Source organism: Drosophila sulfurigaster, chromosome 3 (assembly GCF_023558435.1).
Source record: "Drosophila sulfurigaster albostrigata strain 15112-1811.04 chromosome 3, ASM2355843v2, whole genome shotgun sequence".
Lineage (NCBI taxonomy): Eukaryota > Metazoa > Arthropoda > Insecta > Diptera > Drosophilidae > Drosophila > Drosophila sulfurigaster.
This window is the reverse complement of record NC_084883.1, coordinates 26,499,710-26,516,653: the sequence shown is the minus strand read 5'-3', so window position 1 is coordinate 26,516,653 and position 16,944 is coordinate 26,499,710. Positions and strand designations below refer to the sequence as shown.

General features: G+C 33.3%; 3 protein-coding genes across 5 annotated transcripts in view; 2 read left to right on the top strand and 1 right to left on the bottom strand.

The window, feature by feature from the left end:
- Positions 1 to 11,692: 11,692 nt before the first annotated feature.
- On the top strand, positions 11,693 to 13,090 carry LOC133842098 (uncharacterized). Its single transcript, XM_062275017.1, has one exon. It carries the CDS (start codon positions 12,480 to 12,482, stop codon positions 12,825 to 12,827), a length of 348 nt encoding a protein of 115 aa, XP_062131001.1. The 5' UTR covers positions 11,693 to 12,479; the 3' UTR covers positions 12,828 to 13,090.
- A 1,076-nt stretch (positions 13,091 to 14,166) lies between these two features.
- LOC133839973 (uncharacterized) lies at positions 14,167 to 14,868 on the top strand. The gene is made up of 2 exons (XM_062271626.1): positions 14,167 to 14,258; positions 14,355 to 14,868. The coding sequence occupies exons 1-2, from the start codon at positions 14,167 to 14,169 to the stop codon at positions 14,593 to 14,595; spliced, it is 333 nt and encodes a 110-aa protein (XP_062127610.1). The 3' UTR covers positions 14,596 to 14,868.
- Positions 14,869 to 15,827: 959 nt separating this feature from the next.
- Positions 15,828 to 16,944, bottom strand: part of LOC133839888 (echinoderm microtubule-associated protein-like CG42247) — a 40,090-nt gene continuing 38,973 nt past the window's right edge. For all 3 annotated transcript variants that reach the window (XM_062271518.1, XM_062271519.1, XM_062271520.1), the window contains one exon: positions 15,828 to 16,865. In XM_062271518.1, coding sequence (XP_062127502.1) covers positions 16,712 to 16,865 — 154 coding nt within the window. In that variant the 3' untranslated portion in view covers positions 15,828 to 16,711. The remainder of the gene's footprint in view (positions 16,866 to 16,944) is intronic.

Here is a 16,944-nt window from a genome sequence, read left to right as displayed (position 1 = left end):
GCTAATGAAGGCGGTCATTTGATCGATATTGTATTCTGAGTGAATTGTCAATAAATGGCATTCTATACCCTAAATGAATCTTGTTTATTTTCCAAAATGGGCTAAAAAATGGAGGAGTTATTCAACATTTCATTAGGTCCTGCCTATATGGCGCACCCTGTATATGTAAGCTTTTAAATTTTTCTCAAAAATAAAAACAAATACGTAAGAAAGATTCTTATTTTTAATAATATGTAGTAAATAATTTTGAATGTTATATTATAAAGTTATCGTCTTCGCAAACTATCGAATATGTGAATACTCGGTAAGCCTCAGAGAAATATTGGAACTGTTATCAAAGATCTGCAATCTTATTGTTGTACATTTCTTTTTAGGCAGCGAACCCAGGCCCATTTCCTTGGAAGATGTTGAGCAGTATTTAAGGTGTTATGCACAATATCGAACATATGAGCATTTAAATATGTTATTTTTTTCTATAAGTTCTTCAATTTATGCATAATCTTTTAAGGAAAGGGCAATAGTAATTTCTTCTTTTATTTCCATACGGATGCGTTTTTGAATTTGTCTGTTATTTTAAGTTTCATTGAAGTAAAGCATGTCTAATCTGCTCCAAAGATTTGGTCTATTGATAACAATTTTCATGCTCAAAGGTTATTCGAAAAAAAAGGAGCTCGAATCCTAAAATGTTATTGTAAGATTAGGTTCCCTTTTCCTCGAAACCCAAAACACTGACAATGGAATCGAAAAAATGCCAATAGAATGCACATAACAACACATATGTGTAGGAGCAGCCAAAAAGTAAAACCTTAAATTTCAATGGTCAACCGCCGCTTCGGCTTACCACTGAGGGATGATTGTGTGTGTACATCCCGATTGTCGGTTCCTCCGGGGATCGCACTTATGTAGTTACCGACCTTTGACGAGAATCGACATTTTCTTTTTTTTTTTTTTTTTCCGGCCATTGTTATTAGTCATGAGCTCTTTTCCCTGTCGTCTAGTTTCACCAGTGTCGATGTATGTGTATTTTGAAATTGCCATTTCGATTAACAAGGCATTGACAGTGTTTTCATATCATTTTGAAAGTGAGATATAAATTGACGAGATGATTATTAGAATAATTCCCTGAAGGCAAACATTAGCTCTATCCTTGCAGCAGTTAGGGGAGTTCAAGTTCAATTCATGTCAAATGGTTGTTTAGTTAAAGTAGAAAAGGTCAAATGAAAATCAAATGCTTTGTAATTTTTTTTGGCATTACTTTTTTTTTTAAATTTATCAATTGTGCCCATATATATTGTATACGAATACACTGCAAAAATACTAAAAAATATACCAAACGGTATATTTGGTATATCGATACAGTACCGCATTCGAAATATACCATAGACGCCAGAATATAACAGATTTTAAGCCAAAGCAACTAAGACCCCTAGTAAGTAGGCGTTTTTGCCCATACAAAAGTATTTCTTTAATAACTTCGACAATTTTTATCTGATCGCAACCAAATTTTCAGGAATCATAACTACTATAGTAGTTATTGAATATACCAAAATTTTTAAAATTACGCTTGTTATTCGATTTGTTTGATTTGCGGGGGGCGTCGCAAAAATTTGAAACAAACTTGATCTGCGTGCAAACATAACAAATTCTGTCGAAAAAAAAAATATAGCTCTATCTCGTATAGTCTCTGAGATCTAGTGTTTCCTACGGACGGACGGACAGACACACAAAAGGACAGACGAACGTGGCTAGATCGGCTGTTGACGCTGATCAAGAATATATATACTTTATACGGTCGGAGATGCCTCGTTCTACCTGTTACATACAGTTCCTGCCGGCACAAAGTTATAATACCCTTCTACCCTATGGGTAGCGGGTATAAAAATAAGATATTTTATTAGTTTCAATATATGTACAAATTAGGTTTCCACGCATTGTTGTGTTATGACTGTGCATTAATCACATATCTAATTTGTTACTAGAATATTAACGTCAATTAACTTATATATTAAGTTCCACACATTATTCATTTTCGTAAGATTATCTTATGGTGTAGAGAATGTCAAATTGGTCTGCACTCGTTTTCTTGCTTTTCTTTAAACGCGTAGACTTATAAAAATCCCATCACATTTTCTAATAAAGTTCAATCAATAAACAAATTGATAAAGTATAGTATGTGTATTTACAAATAATGTTAATAATAATTTTTCACAAATGGGTTTAAAATACATAATAATCTGATCATCCTACTTGCATTTCTCTTTGAGTAAATCATTTTAATGTATATTCTGTTTAACATATCCATATCCATTCACAAATTAAGAATATAACGCCCAAATCAAGGATATCTGATATAGCATCTTGGTCTGATAAATACATGAGCATATGTAAGTGGATTGAAATGGATACGCATATACCACACGTGTGGTGATATTGTGTATTTAAGTGGCTTCATTATTTTTAGTTGATTAGATCTGCGGAAACAAAGTTCACATGTGATCTGAGATATGGTGAATCTGGTTTACCAAATGAGTTACCAAGTGTATCTGATCAACGCATGCTTACGAATGTCATCGATTAGATGGGATATGTTACTGAGATAGGTAAGAGTTGAACCTAATCGCAGCTCCTATCGTAACTAGCTCTGAGTAAGATGGCATATTTGTCACCATTTTATGCTGAGCTCGGCTACTTAGGCGTATCTCTCGTGAGCAATCTTGAAATCCTGATGCTTCTCATCTTCTTCAACAGCAGCTCAGTAAGTGCACGGATTAAGAATGTTGCAGCCTGAGATAGATATCGATCAGAGACGAGACTGGATTTATTTTTTGTTTTCGACTCAAGACATAAATATTTTCAGACTTTCTTACTTTCAGTGTGCCTTGCAAGATTTGTTTGGTCTGATAAGATAAACAATAGACGTAAGCTCAAGTTACTTGCAATCGCTCATGTGTTGTCTCAATAAACACCCAGACAATTGGCCTTGTCTACTGGTGAAATTATTGTATGAGATGAAGCATATCAGTTGTCTGCATGGATCAGAATATTTACTGTTTTTGTATTCTTCGCTCTGATGAATAAACACTTATGATTTGCACATTTCAGCATATGAATTTAGAGTTCCAAAAATATTGAAATTGTATAGAAACTTTGACTATTATAAATAATTTAGAATGAGGAGAAAACCTTGTCCTTGTAAATTTGATATAAGGGTAATTAGATTGTTTATTTGGTTTTCAGTTTATTGCCGCGAATAGAAAATACGGGTGGTATTAAAGCAGGAAAGAAGTATACAGGTAACTTTCAGTATATGGTTATAATGTATGTTTTTAGCATTGAAAATTGTAGAGTATTTGTAAAGATCAGTTTCCGGTGCTTTGTTGCTCATTCCCTGGCCAATTGAGCAACGTTATTGGTCAAGGGTATTGACAAAATATCACGCACAACATGTCGTAAAAAGATTGCATTTAAAGCGTAGTACTCATTCAATTCTTCTTGAGATTTTGAATTGCCTTGTAAAATGCAACGTATATTATTTGTTAGAAGCCCTGCGGAGATATGCACGAGTGGCTATCAATGCAATAAATGGCCAGATATACTTTTGCTTGACTTCCGCTGGCATTCACACTCAACTGTAGAGTGTAGTTGCATTGTTCCAGGAGTAGGCACAGCCATTCAGTTCTGCAGGACAATGGAAACTTATCTGCACATGCGCAACGAATGTCCAGTGAATGACACTCATTCTCAATGGGTATTTCAATGGTCCTTCGAATGCTATACGGGTCTACATACAATTTCAATAGTATGTTCTCGGTTAGAGATCGGTGTTAAACTAAACCAAAACAATTGAATTTCTCCCATTCAATGCCAATGTGTTCAACATTTGCCATTTTGTTGAAACCTACTCAGCAAATTTTACTATAAGCCTGTTCCTACTTTGTCAAATAATTTGTCTAATGTCTAACATAATATATTCAGTGTAAAGTAATTGTTTTTGCAGGGCTCAATAATACCAGTAAAACTATTGTACACTATTCGAATTTACTGTAGGCATGTTTAAAGTTAGAAATTCAATTTAAATAAAAATTAAAAAAGTTTAAATATAAAAACCTTTTTACTGGTTCAAATACTTTAAATTTGTGATGAGTAGTCAACAACTGATTAGGTTTAATTTTATCAATCGTCAATCAGCTCTTCTCTTTTTAGAAAAACTGATACTACCTGAAATGGCTATTCACAATTCAATAACTTATTTTGCAAACTTCGAGTATCTATGCATATCAGATATATAATAAATTCTTGTTTTTTTTTAACTACAATATAATTTATTGTTTTCCATGACGTCTTACGTTTAAGTTTTATAATTATTCAAGATTGAGCTATTGTTGAACGCAAGTCATGGTTGTTATAAATATTTCTCACTCCCCCTCCAACCATAACAATTAAAAACAAGTAAGAAAGTTACAGTCGAATGTGCTCGACTGTGAGATACCCGCTACCCATTTTTAATAAGGGCAAAATATTGCGGTATTATTTTCAAAATATACCGAAAATACTAAAACTACTAAAAATATACCAAATTGTATATTTGGTATATCGATACTGCACACCATTCAAAATATACCATAGACGGCACAATGTAAAAAAACAAATTCCGAGCATAATTTTAAAGCTAGAGTCGCAATTTTTATACCCGCTACCCATAGGGTATTATAACTTTGTGCCGGCAGGAAATGTATGTAACAGGTAGAACGAGGCATCTCCGACCCTATAAAGTATATATATTCTTGATCAGCGTCAACAGCCGAGACGATATAGCCATGTCCGTCTGTCCGTCTGTGTGTCTGTCTGTCCGTCCGTCCGTATGAACACCTAGATCTCAGAGACTATAAGAGATAGAGCTATAATTTTTTTTCGACAGCATTTGCTATGTTTGCACGCAGATTAAGTTTGTTTCAAAATTTTGACACGCCCACTTCCGCTCCCGCAAATCAAAAAATCGAATAACAAGCGTAATTTTAAAGCTGGAGTTACGAACTTTGGTATATACAATAAGTACTACAGTAGTTATGATTCCTGAAAATTTGGTTGCGATCAGATAAATTGTCGAAGTTATTAAAGAAATACTTTTGTATGGGCAAAACGCATACGTACTAGGGGTCTTAGTTGCTTTGGCTGACAATCTGGTATATTGTGCCGTCTATATTTTGAATGAGGTACTATATTGATATACCACATGGACCATTTGGTATATTTTTGGTATTTTTGCAGTATACTCGGTATATTTAGAGAAAAATACCGCAAAATATATTTCTTTTATTCAAAATGGGTAGCGGGTATCTCACAGTCGAGTACACTCGACTGTAGCTTTCTTACTTGTTAATTATAACTTTGGTCCCTATCAGTCCCTGCTTATTAAATTTTCATAACCAAATTATATTAGATGAAAAACTCGTAGCAAATTAAATTATATTACTAAATAAGAATGCATTTAATAATTTCGTTACGCATTATATTTTGATGTATGCATATAATTATTTTGTTATTTTTTATTCATCATCTAACAAAAAAAAATCATAATAATAAAGGAAGTATGTATTGAAGCAACAACTACGTTTCAATTGATCTTTCATGGGATTAACAATATATTATATTATTTTTCTATTGGTTTTTGTTGGTGCGCTAAGAATTACAAATTTGAAATTTGACTTTTTTTTAAATACTCATTTATTATTTATATTTTTTAAATAATATATAAGTTGATATCTATTTTATGAATAAAAACCTAAAGAACAATGTTTTGCGAAAATGCAATAAGCGAGCAACTTGAAGGAGGTACAAGCAGCATTTTAAGAGAGCAAGGATCGGATAATGGATTACACAATGGAGGAGCGGTGCAATGACAGTTATCGATGATTTTGTATTCACTGATGTCAGCAACATATATATATTGAATATAGAGCTTTAAGTGTCATCACGAAAATAGCAAGCATAATTTTTGACTTCTCTAAAAGTATCATTTTGTTTAATTTCTAAGAATGAATCATCCATAAATATAATATGAATATGAATATTAATGACAATGAATCATCTAATAATATAATATAAATAATACAAAAATATAAAAATCAAATTAAATAATAAAATTGCGCGTGTGTGCAATGTGCTTTGTGCATGTGTTTGCGATGAAGACCATGATTTGTCTTTGCTAGGTGGATGCGGCCTGGCAGCAAAACTTTACAAAGTAAGACTTTAATTTTGGGGATTTTTGATCCATGTTTTTAGAACCATTCAACATAAAGTTGAATTAGACATAGTAAACTTTTAAATATTGTACTGAATCACCAGCAACCTAGAAATTTTTCTGAATCTGTCAAGTCTGTGAATCTATGAATCTATGAAGTTCTGAAAGTGGTCCAAGCTAATTTCAAGGTGGCTATTATATTTACTTAAGGTGGATCCACACCCTGCAAATTCCGCTAACGTAACTCGTCGGGGCAAGTATTTGTTTGACTGGATATTTAATGCCGAGCTGAATATTCAAAGGCTTTCGAAAATCCTTTATAAATTTACAGAGAGGAAAGTTGCACACTGATTAAAAATAATTATATTTTTTTAGACTTAATTATTTTGATGACAACAAAAAAGTTGTTTTCTTTTAATTACAATTTTCCGACATATTCATGACATTTGAATTTATCTTCATATATTCTAAAGGCCGTTAAGCGTTCTAAAATTTTGCTTGTTAAGATAGAGGAAAACAACTGAAGAGTGTCTCTTTATCCTATCTTATTCCAATTACTTACAATTGATGTATTTATGTTCATCATTTTGGCCTGTACAAACGGTTACTTGTTCGAACATCAAACGAAACAGGACCGAAAGACCACCAAGCCAAATGAATTTTCCGCTTTGATCCTGCCGTATCGAGGGCCCTCATTGTGCGAGTAGTTGCTAATCGCACCAGGTGACGGATGCGTCGGTTTGACAGAGAGAACAGAGAGAAAACTGTAGTATGCCGAGTATGGGCGGCATACTCGAAGTGACAAGAGAATAGTTTCGAGGTGTCTCTTTTCGTACGATGAGCATTGTGAGAAAAGTAGCAGTTTCCTTTCCTTTTTTCCTCGAATTTTGCCTACAATTGTGATTTTGGGTGTGCGTAAATTTTAGGCTACGTGTTGCACCTACGTTTTTGATGGGCTGCCCAACTGTTAGCCAACGTTTGCCTTGCTTTTAAATTTGCCGGCATCGTCAGTTAGTTTGGACCACCAGCACTGCTCTTAAAATAAAAAAAACGCTATATCATTTGTTACCACGAAAGTTGAAGCTATGTTATAAACCTTTTTTTGTATTAATCCTCAATTCAGCCAATTTACTCTTATTTTTCAAAAAGCGAAATCATTCATCTGTTGATCTCAATGCTCAAGTTAGTTTCATCAAGATCAGAGCCAATTTTCCATGCTCCTCCTCTTTATGATTCCAGATCCTGCGGAAGATATTCATACTCATACTCAAACTCCTACACACATGCACTTTTACACATATGTGTTTTAGGGTCGTGTGTCGAACATGACGACGACTGTATCCCATTTGCGACGGTTGATTGGGTTTCTAATAGGCTCTGAGCTGGCTGCGTTTTGCTGGCAAATTGATTCGTTGCACTTGGCTGAAATTCAATTATGAGCTCATCTGCACATGCAAGTCTTTGCTTCGAGTCAGATGGCTTGTTTGTTTTCGCCAATGTTCCAGGTGTTTGAGCAAGAAATTCCAATTTTTCCGCTGGTATTTTTGTCGCATCATTTATTGCTGATCACTATTAAGGTGCATAAAAAAATGTTTCGATTTCATCCTAATCTCAGCTGTGTCATCCACTTCAATCATAACAAAATTCGTTTTGGATAAAGTATTTAGAATATGTATCTGGTTTAATGTGAATGTGTTTCTTAATCATTTAATTATTTCGGAAATTGTGGAAGTAGACTAAATTTTATATATATATATATATATATATTTTTAACTTAAATAGAATACAATCCTTTGGTATTACACAAAGCTTAATTGAAGTATTTCGCACATAAGTATCAACAATTGAAATTCATTTTCTATTTTCGTTTATTTATAAGCTAAATTTAAAAAGACCAGCATTGGTAATCCTGCAAGTAAGTGCATTTTAAAAATAAGAATTTTCAAATTTAAATATATTATAAAATTATTATAATTATAAATTATAATTATAATTTAAAATTATAATTATAAAATTGTATAAAAATGTTTGAGATTTTTTCAGACAAATGTTCTCAGTTTTAATAGTTTTTTTTTAAGTGGTATTATTTTAAGATCACAATTTTTAGACAAATGTTCATATTTTATAAATTAATATTTTCTTAAATAAAGTATGTGTACAATAAAATTCTTAAAATAAGAATTTGTCACCTTTCATAAAATAGTTCTTGTCGACGATTAAAGCTATTGTGCACTGCACATAAAAATAAAATAAAACACAAATCAAATTATTATTTTTCTAAAAAAAAAATACTTAAATAAAAACAATAAAAATATTGATGTTAACAAATATATTTGAAATATCAGTTCTACTTCTGAATAAAGAGATCACACTATATGAAATATGAAACTATGCGTCAAAAAAAACTTGTATGAATTTGTGCCATAACTTTTGTGTGTTTGACACCCGTCACCTGGGGTTTGCTAAGTAGCAGAGCTTCACAATGAATTTCTAGCTTGGTTTGGTATATAAATATGTTCCTGAACAGTTGGGCAAAACTACACGTCATTAGAAATATAAAGTGACAAAAATTTGTGGATTTGTGTGCAATTTTAATAAGAATGTGTAAGAATATAAAAATTTGTATTGATTAAGATGAGATGATAATTTTAAGAAAGTAATTTCCATATTTTATAACGAACCATTTAATGCACCGAAAAAGTGTTGCATAAAACAATAAAGAGCCTTAATGGCAATAATTAAGCCAGCCAGTTTATTAAACTTTTCGCTTGTCAAGTTCATTTCACGCAATGAATACTTCTCAAATGAAAAGAAATTTTCTGGTTAATTTGAACTTGCATTTCTATTCAGTCAGAGAGGCCAGAAAAACAAATCTATTGTGAACATTTGTAGAATTAAGTAATTCAGTTGAATTTGAGGACAAATTGAATAGTGCATAAAAATTACAATTTTCACAGTCTGTACGTAAGGTGACTTTATAGATTCTTTAGCATTAGTTTTGGTTCTTTCTGGTTCGGTTTTCCAGAGTTTAGCTTTGGTTACTTTAAAACATGGCCAAGGAAAGTGTGCCTCGATGCATGAGCTCATATTGAATAGAATAAGTACAATACAAGTATATCGGCTAGTAGCAATACATCGTCACCCATTTGGAACAAATTGATTTTCTCTTTGGGCGACAAAGTCGTCCAGAACAGAGAGAAAGAGAGTGTTGCATTTCAGTGTACGTGATCTTTGTACCATAATTAAGAATACGTAGGCTCATGCGTTGCAAATTGGAAGCAGAGACAAAACATCCCAGTTGGCATCGATGTATAGTGTAGCGCACACGTGTGTAAAGGCATCTCTCGCCTTTCAAACTGTGCACAATGCGATCCTCAGCATTCGTATCTATTGGTAGGAGGTACACACACACACACTCTTTTTGTCATTGGCGTGTATCTTTTGTGTGGGCGAGACCTCGCTTACGGATTTTGGGACTTGTCACTGCCACTACTGACTGGACTTTTTGACAATTATTTATTTTATTTCTTAGAAATCAACCTATGTTAAATCAATTGGTTCCAAATCGTTGCAATTGAATTATGCGGCTTTGCTCGTTTCGTTTCAGCTGTTCGACACGAACTATTTGAAATTTTCTGCTCATATTACTTCTGCAAGTTTACCTTAAATACCGATTTCAGAGTTGGTTACACGTTTATTCAGCACATATTGAGAAAAATACCGAGAAAATCGCAATTTTCACGACGATTCTAATTTGCCTCCTCTCTTCAAAGACTTAATTTGAGGACTATAAACATACGTACTCAATTATAAGTGCGGAATGAATGCCCTTTGAAATAAGAGTGTTTGCTTTTAAAAATGTATTTGAGAATATTTTAATACATTTTTTTCATTTATTGTAATATTTATTAATTAGAATTTAAATTATTGTTTTCTAAATATAATATTTATATATAAAATAATATTCATTCCATATTTTATGCAATTTAATTGACGTCTGTTAAATTGTTGAATTGAGTAATCAGACCGAAGTAAAAGAGTTGTAAAGTACATCAAATGGACAATGTATGTTTCTGGTAATGAGTTGGTAATCAATTGTGTATAAAAGTGCTTGCCAAAAATTTGTATGTCATATGGTCTGTGTGTTTGATTATGTGGCTGACCAAAAAATTCGAGTGGGTGGATGAGCTACGTAGGCGTTGTCAAGCAGCAGAGCTTCACAAAGATTGCCTATGTGGTGCTTAAGGTGATTTTGATCAATTGTTACTAAACAGTTGTGTCTATGCTTGAATAGTTGTGCAGAACTAAAAGACTTTGCACTACATTGGCAGAGAAAGTTGTTGGTAGTTGGCTTAGCAATGTGACTGAAAAAGTTATTGCCAAAAATTTTGTGTCATATTTTGAGTGTGTGCTTGATTAGGCGGGGGACCAAAAACTTAGAGTGGGCAAATGTACAATACTAAGAGGGCGGGGTCATGCAGGAGAGCTTCACAAGATCGCTCTGCTTGGTTTAGTGTACAAATTGTTGCTTCTACTCAACTGTTCCTCAATAGTTGAGCAGAACTTTAAGTTGAAGAAAGTAAGCCAAAAATGCATGTGTTTGTATGAATTTTTCATAAGTATCTATGTCTTTGAATAGGCGGTGGATTGAGATGTTATAGTGAGCGGATGAGCTTAGTAGGCGTGGTTAAGTTAGAGTTATTTCCAAAGCTTACACAGCTTGCTTAATGCTGCTAAAGTATTATAATTAAATGCGTCTTTGAATTAATTGCTGCTGCCGAAATCATAAGACGCAAGTGCAGCTACCAACAATTTTACACATTTTTATTATGAACAACAAAACTAACTATAAGCAAGCTTACTTCTATATACCAAATATAATATAACAATAAAAATGTATTATTTAGTATAGCAAATTTTAAGCAAACATATTAAAGACTACTACTACTACTACTGCATTCCATGTTGATCAACGTTTCATGCGGCAAAACTCACAATCTCTAACCGAGAGACTCAAAATATCTAATTTAAGGTGTGCCCAAAGTCGATTGTCCACAGACTAGAGTCTAGACGGCTACGTCTAGACAAGTGTCTGCAGGAATAAATAGTGTTGACTGTTGATAAGGGACTCCGAGATATCTGACCCATAATATATTTGCACACAGAAATTATAACAATTCATGCCAATTATTTTTGAGAGATAATTTCGTCTCTACCTCGTGACTGTCTAGCGTCTAGACTCTCTACGAATGTTAGATGACTAGCGTCTAATGGCGTGACAAAAGAACAGGGCTAGACGATAATGATATGACGACTAGACAGACGAGCACACCGAAATCAAATCGACAGTCGATAAGGATCAGGACTACCTATAGTTTGTGGTGTGAGAAATGTCTTCTTTTAACTGATACATAAAATTTACAATCACATCCCTCCATCCATGACATTCGTTTCGAGTGAACATTTCATGAATGTATTTTCTAATCTGTTTGTTATTTGATATTTTAAAATTTTCTGCTTCTTTCATTCCTTATTCCACATTTGTTGACAAACACACATGCATATTTGTCAACATACAGTGTTGACTTGCAAGTAGTCACAAGGATGAAAGTGCGTTTACTTAGGATGACTACGTTATCCTCAAAGTCTGCACAGGTGGATCGTGTTTGCTTACAAGTAAACCATCAATTAGGAGTTTGGAAGCGAAAAATTTGAGATAAATCTATTTGCGATGAACGGCTGAACACTTTACTGTGGAATTATTTATCAATGTATTGCCAACCTGTAGTGTTTACTTTGTGTGTATTTATACAACCAGCTAAATACTCAACTCATGGATTTAGAATACATTTATTTACAGGATCAAATATAACAACTTCTGTATCTCAATAATGTACAGTTTGGCTTCAAGTTAAAAAGCAAGCTGTAAGGAAGAATTTGTTTGATAAAGGAGTAAACCATTTTAATTGCAATGACATAAAACTGGAAATAAAAGATTGACGTTCTCAAATAAAGGGCAATTTAGGGCCAACCGTACAATCTTTTAAGGGTTTCGCCCAATAAATGTTAATTAATTGGCTGGCGCAAAGAGCGCATCTCACTTTCTGGTCAGTTTCAACCTAACGCAACCTAACGACGTGACACTTACGTGGTGAAATCCGTTACAAGTTGTCAGGTAAATCTTTTACCTGCTCGAATCCTAAATAGGGGTTGAAAACACCATTGGTGGTGGAAAGTGATGCCTGAAGATGGTATAAAAGACGAAAATTGCAACAGAGGTGTATCATTCTCAGTTCAGATCTTGAAACGTGTAGATCAAAGCAAAAGAATATTTTCCAAAATGATTGCCATCAACGCAACAAACTATCGTGAATTCTCCACCAAGTCTTCCCAGAAGAGCTCTTCTACTGGTGCTGTGGTCAACCTGAAGAAGCTGCTGAAGACAGTTAAACGCATTTTCGCCCACTCAAAATCGGAAGCATCGTCAAAAACCGAAGTAGCTGCCGTATCCTCTTGTCTCACCGAGGAAGAGTTCCAGAATTTGTTGAACGAACAAATCGAAGCCGGTCACAACGCACTGTGTTAACTGCAATAGACTTCTGAAGTTACAATAATTCTGTGATGAGACGAAAGACTCCATGGTCACTAAAAAAGTTCGACAGCTTTACATTTGCATCTGTGATGGGGAGACTACGAGACTGACAGCCTTTGCTTTACTCACATCTGTGTTCTTTACAATTAATACAACCAACAAAACTAATTCATAATGTAAATAGTTTTAGTACATAATCATTGTCTTCCATTAGCTTTAAATAATTGTCTTCCATGCTTAGTTATAAGTTATAAATAAAAATTATACTTTTGTGGAAATTATTTTGTTTTCTTAATATTTTTTTGCAAAACACTCCAGCATTTGCTTTAATGAGTCATGAGTCATAAAGATGGCCAAATATGGTTTTGTCAAAGATCCATAATACAAAAAGAACATGACAAATGGTACATAGACTTAAGTTTATAACTCAAAAAACAACGAAAATGTAGTCAGCAACTTCGTTTGCAATTTTAGCACTATTTTATAAGACTACTTTTTTTTTGGCTGCAATAAACTACTCGAATAAACTATTAAGGATACTCAATATAAATATTTTCAAAAATAATTCAAAATTTTCTAATCGTGATTTAGATTCTTTTGTACATTTATGTTTGTTACGATTTGAATGCATAACATTCTTTAACTATATGTATTATAAATTGTATTAAATATTTTGAGATTGATTACAACTGATATTTTTATACACCCAAAATATAAATAAATAAATTTCTTAAAATTAACATTTTCGTACATGATCCACACTTTTTTGTTAATATGATTTAAAGACAGAAAACGTTTTGACTTGTTTGAAACTGCTTTAAATCCCATTCAAATTTATTATTTTTGTGGTTACAAGATATATGTTTTTTGAAAAGTATCGTTTAACATTATGTCCAGATCTTGTCGAATGTACCTTACTTAAATTTTAGGTTTTACAACGGTAAAATGACAATAATGTTCTTTAAAAACTGCTCTTTAGAAAAGTCTAATTTAATGTAATATTTATGTTGAATAGGTTGGGGAAGAAATGTCAATAATGAACTTTAAAAGTAGAGCTAAAACTGTCAAAATATAAAATTGCTATTTAAAAAAGACAAATTTAATATAATATTTATTTTTTATGTGAGCAAGTCCCTTCATTACATTTCATAAATATTGAGTGTTTTAATGGAATTAATTGGCTTAATTAAACTGCCTCCAAATGACACTGCACAATCCTTTGTAGGCAATCATCCATAAAATGTAACTAATGACCTGGCGTAAAGAGCTGTTGCTGTTCTTGTTAGACTAAACTAGACCTAGTGATCTCTCCTTCACTCCATTGTGATGAAATATGTCCGTTGCAAACAAGGTTGAAACTCTGATCTTCTACCTGCTAGAGCACAAAATAGGGGTTGCAAACGCTGATGGTGGTGGTTGGAAATGGTATAAAAGCCGAGCATGGCAGCCATGAAGTATCATTCTCAGTTCAGATCTTGTAACGTGCAGATCACAACCGAAATAACAATTTTCAAAATGATTGCCAACAACGCAACAACTTACACCGAACTCTCAACCAAGTCTCCTCAAAAAGAGCTCGACTACTGGCGCAGTAGTCAACCTAAAGAAGCTGCTGAAGACGGTTAAACGCATCTTCAACTCTTCAAAGATGGAAGCAGCAACAGCATCCGAGGTCGCTGTCAACTCCTCTTGTCCCACCGAGGAGGAACTCCAGAATTTGTTGAACGAACAACTGGAAACAAGTCAAATCGCTCTGTGCTAGATGCAATAGAAGACTTTTGAAGTTTCAAATAATCTGTGATGGGACAACCTACAACTCCATGGTCAATAAAGGAGTTTGATGGCTTTAATTATGAATCTGTGATGGCGAGACTACGAGACTGACAGCCTTTGACTTGCCTTGAGAAAGCTTTAACTCAGCTCTGCAGCTCTTGCAATTGATTCAACAAAATAATGAATTAAATAACAATTAATTTAAGAAATGTAAATAAGTTATTTACATATAATCATTGTCTTCCAATAGCTTTAATCATTGTCTTCCATGCTTAATTATAAAAATAAAATATACTTTGTAAATAATTTATTTGTTTTCTTTTGCTTGACGCTCTTTGAATTGCATGAGCACGAAAAGAACTCTTTGTTCCATGCTATATGGTCTAAATAATAACTGACCTTGCAATAAATGATTTATTCAACATTTTTTTAAAACTAAAAAAGGCTCATGGGAAAACTCAGATCTACAGCATTTATTTGTTTTGACTTTTCAAAAGGGAAAAAATAATTAAAGGAAATTCTCGCTTTTGATCACAGTTCACAATCATTCGAAATTGCGCATACATAGTTAACACTTTAATATGTATATCCTCAACAGTTACTTTATAAAATTATATTAATAAGTATAATTTTATGTTTTCCTACAAATTCATTTTAATAATGAAATGAAAATAATTTTTGATGATTTTATTATTGATTTATAGCCCTCTAATAAATAGTTCAGTGGATTCCGAAAAATGTATTTTTTTCTTGACTCTCGAAAATCAGTCAAGAACGTTTTAAGTAAAGTTCTTATTTTAATAGCGGATACTCTTGCTTTACAACTATTCTTAAAGGTTGCATCTTAGATAGTTTGTTAGTCTGGACAATAGTAGCGACTGGTGATTAAATTAAGTATTTGCCACATTTAATTTATTAGTATGATGAGGATTTAACATTTAACGAAACTTTGACAGGTTTAACAAGTTTGAAAAGACAGTTCTAGCTGTTGTATTGCTGGCAAGGAATAATTTAAAAATTCGCGCCATATTGATTTGGGACTGCCAACCGATAAAAATATACTGCAGTGTCCTGAAATGCTAGAGTATGGTCACACACTCAAAAATAATACATCGCATCGATTATGCGATAGTTAACGTCCTGTTGTGTAGCCGCGTAATTCAAAAGTTAGCTTGTTTACAAAGAGTAAATAAAAATACAAATCAGTTTTGTTAAAACGGTTTATTTATTTCAACGCTTATATTAAAAGTTTCATTAACAATATACATTGAATATAATTTATGTATATGTAATATTCAATATATGTTTAAGTGCACTTGAAGTTTGTTTTCGTTATTCATGTGTCGTTTTGTGGGGGTCCGAGTTACGATTACTGTCTATTACCGCGTTTGTTAAAAAATTACGAGTACAACAATGAAATGATGTAAGAGTATCGATGTAATCATGCAATTTGTTTCTGTAGAGTATGCAAATAGTTTGTATAGTTGTTGGAATGGGAGCTTTAGTTCTGTGAATTCATGCATATTGTATAGTTACAGTATCCACCAGTGGCATTTAAGTCTGTCAGTAGTTGTTAATAAAACATAACATACATATTATATCATAACAAAAGTAAACGGCAAGACGCAATTTTCAACGGAAGATTTTCGAATGGAAGCCATGTTTTTGGGGGGTAACGGAAGAGACACATACTATTATTATATATTTATATATAAATATATATTCTAATAGTATGTGCATACTTGTTTTGCATTTCTTCATTTCGTAGCTTGTGAATTTTAAGTTGATTTTTTGCCAGGAAAACGGATAATTTTTACTTTTCATATAAAGTTCGTGAAGTTTCGTTAATTGTGCAATTATCTAATATAATAAGTATTAAACCAATGGAATGCTGGCCAATTGTTATCGTTGTAAAAAATGCAAGCGAAGCTGCACTTCTGCTCAAAAGCAGAACGAACCAAAAGGGGAAATCACAGGACTGTTTACTGATAATCAACGGAATCGCTGTCCAGGACCGTCGAGGATACCTGCGAGACGCGTCGATGCCAGTAGTCCTGATAGCCCGATTCGTAAGGTGCAGCGGAGCGCCACGGTGGCCATTTCAGCTATTCCTCAACAATGTCCCACACCATCAGCGAAGCATCTGTGCCACCCACTGTGATGAGCGTGTGATCTCCGCATAGGAAGCGGGCGCAGGCCAGCATCCCGGAGTAGACCTTGGACTCGTGGAATTCGGCTCGCGGCGAGATGCAAGGATATCTGAGGAATACAGGTAAGTATAGAGTATAAGTATTATTATATTTTAAGTATTATAAGTATTATAAGAATTATATGTATT

Excerpts from the sequence above, each read along its gene's own strand:
- LOC133839973 (XM_062271626.1), top strand. The coding sequence starts at position 14,167 with ATGTCCGTTGCAAACAAGGTTGAAACTCTGATCTTCTACCTGCTAGAG. Across the intron at positions 14,259-14,354 it reads GATGGTGGTGGTTGGAAATG|GCCAACAACGCAACAACTTA; the intron begins GTATAAAAGCCG and ends TTCAAAATGATT.
- LOC133842098 (XM_062275017.1), top strand. The coding sequence starts at position 12,480 with ATGCCTGAAGATGGTATAAAAGACGAAAATTGCAACAGAGGTGTATCA.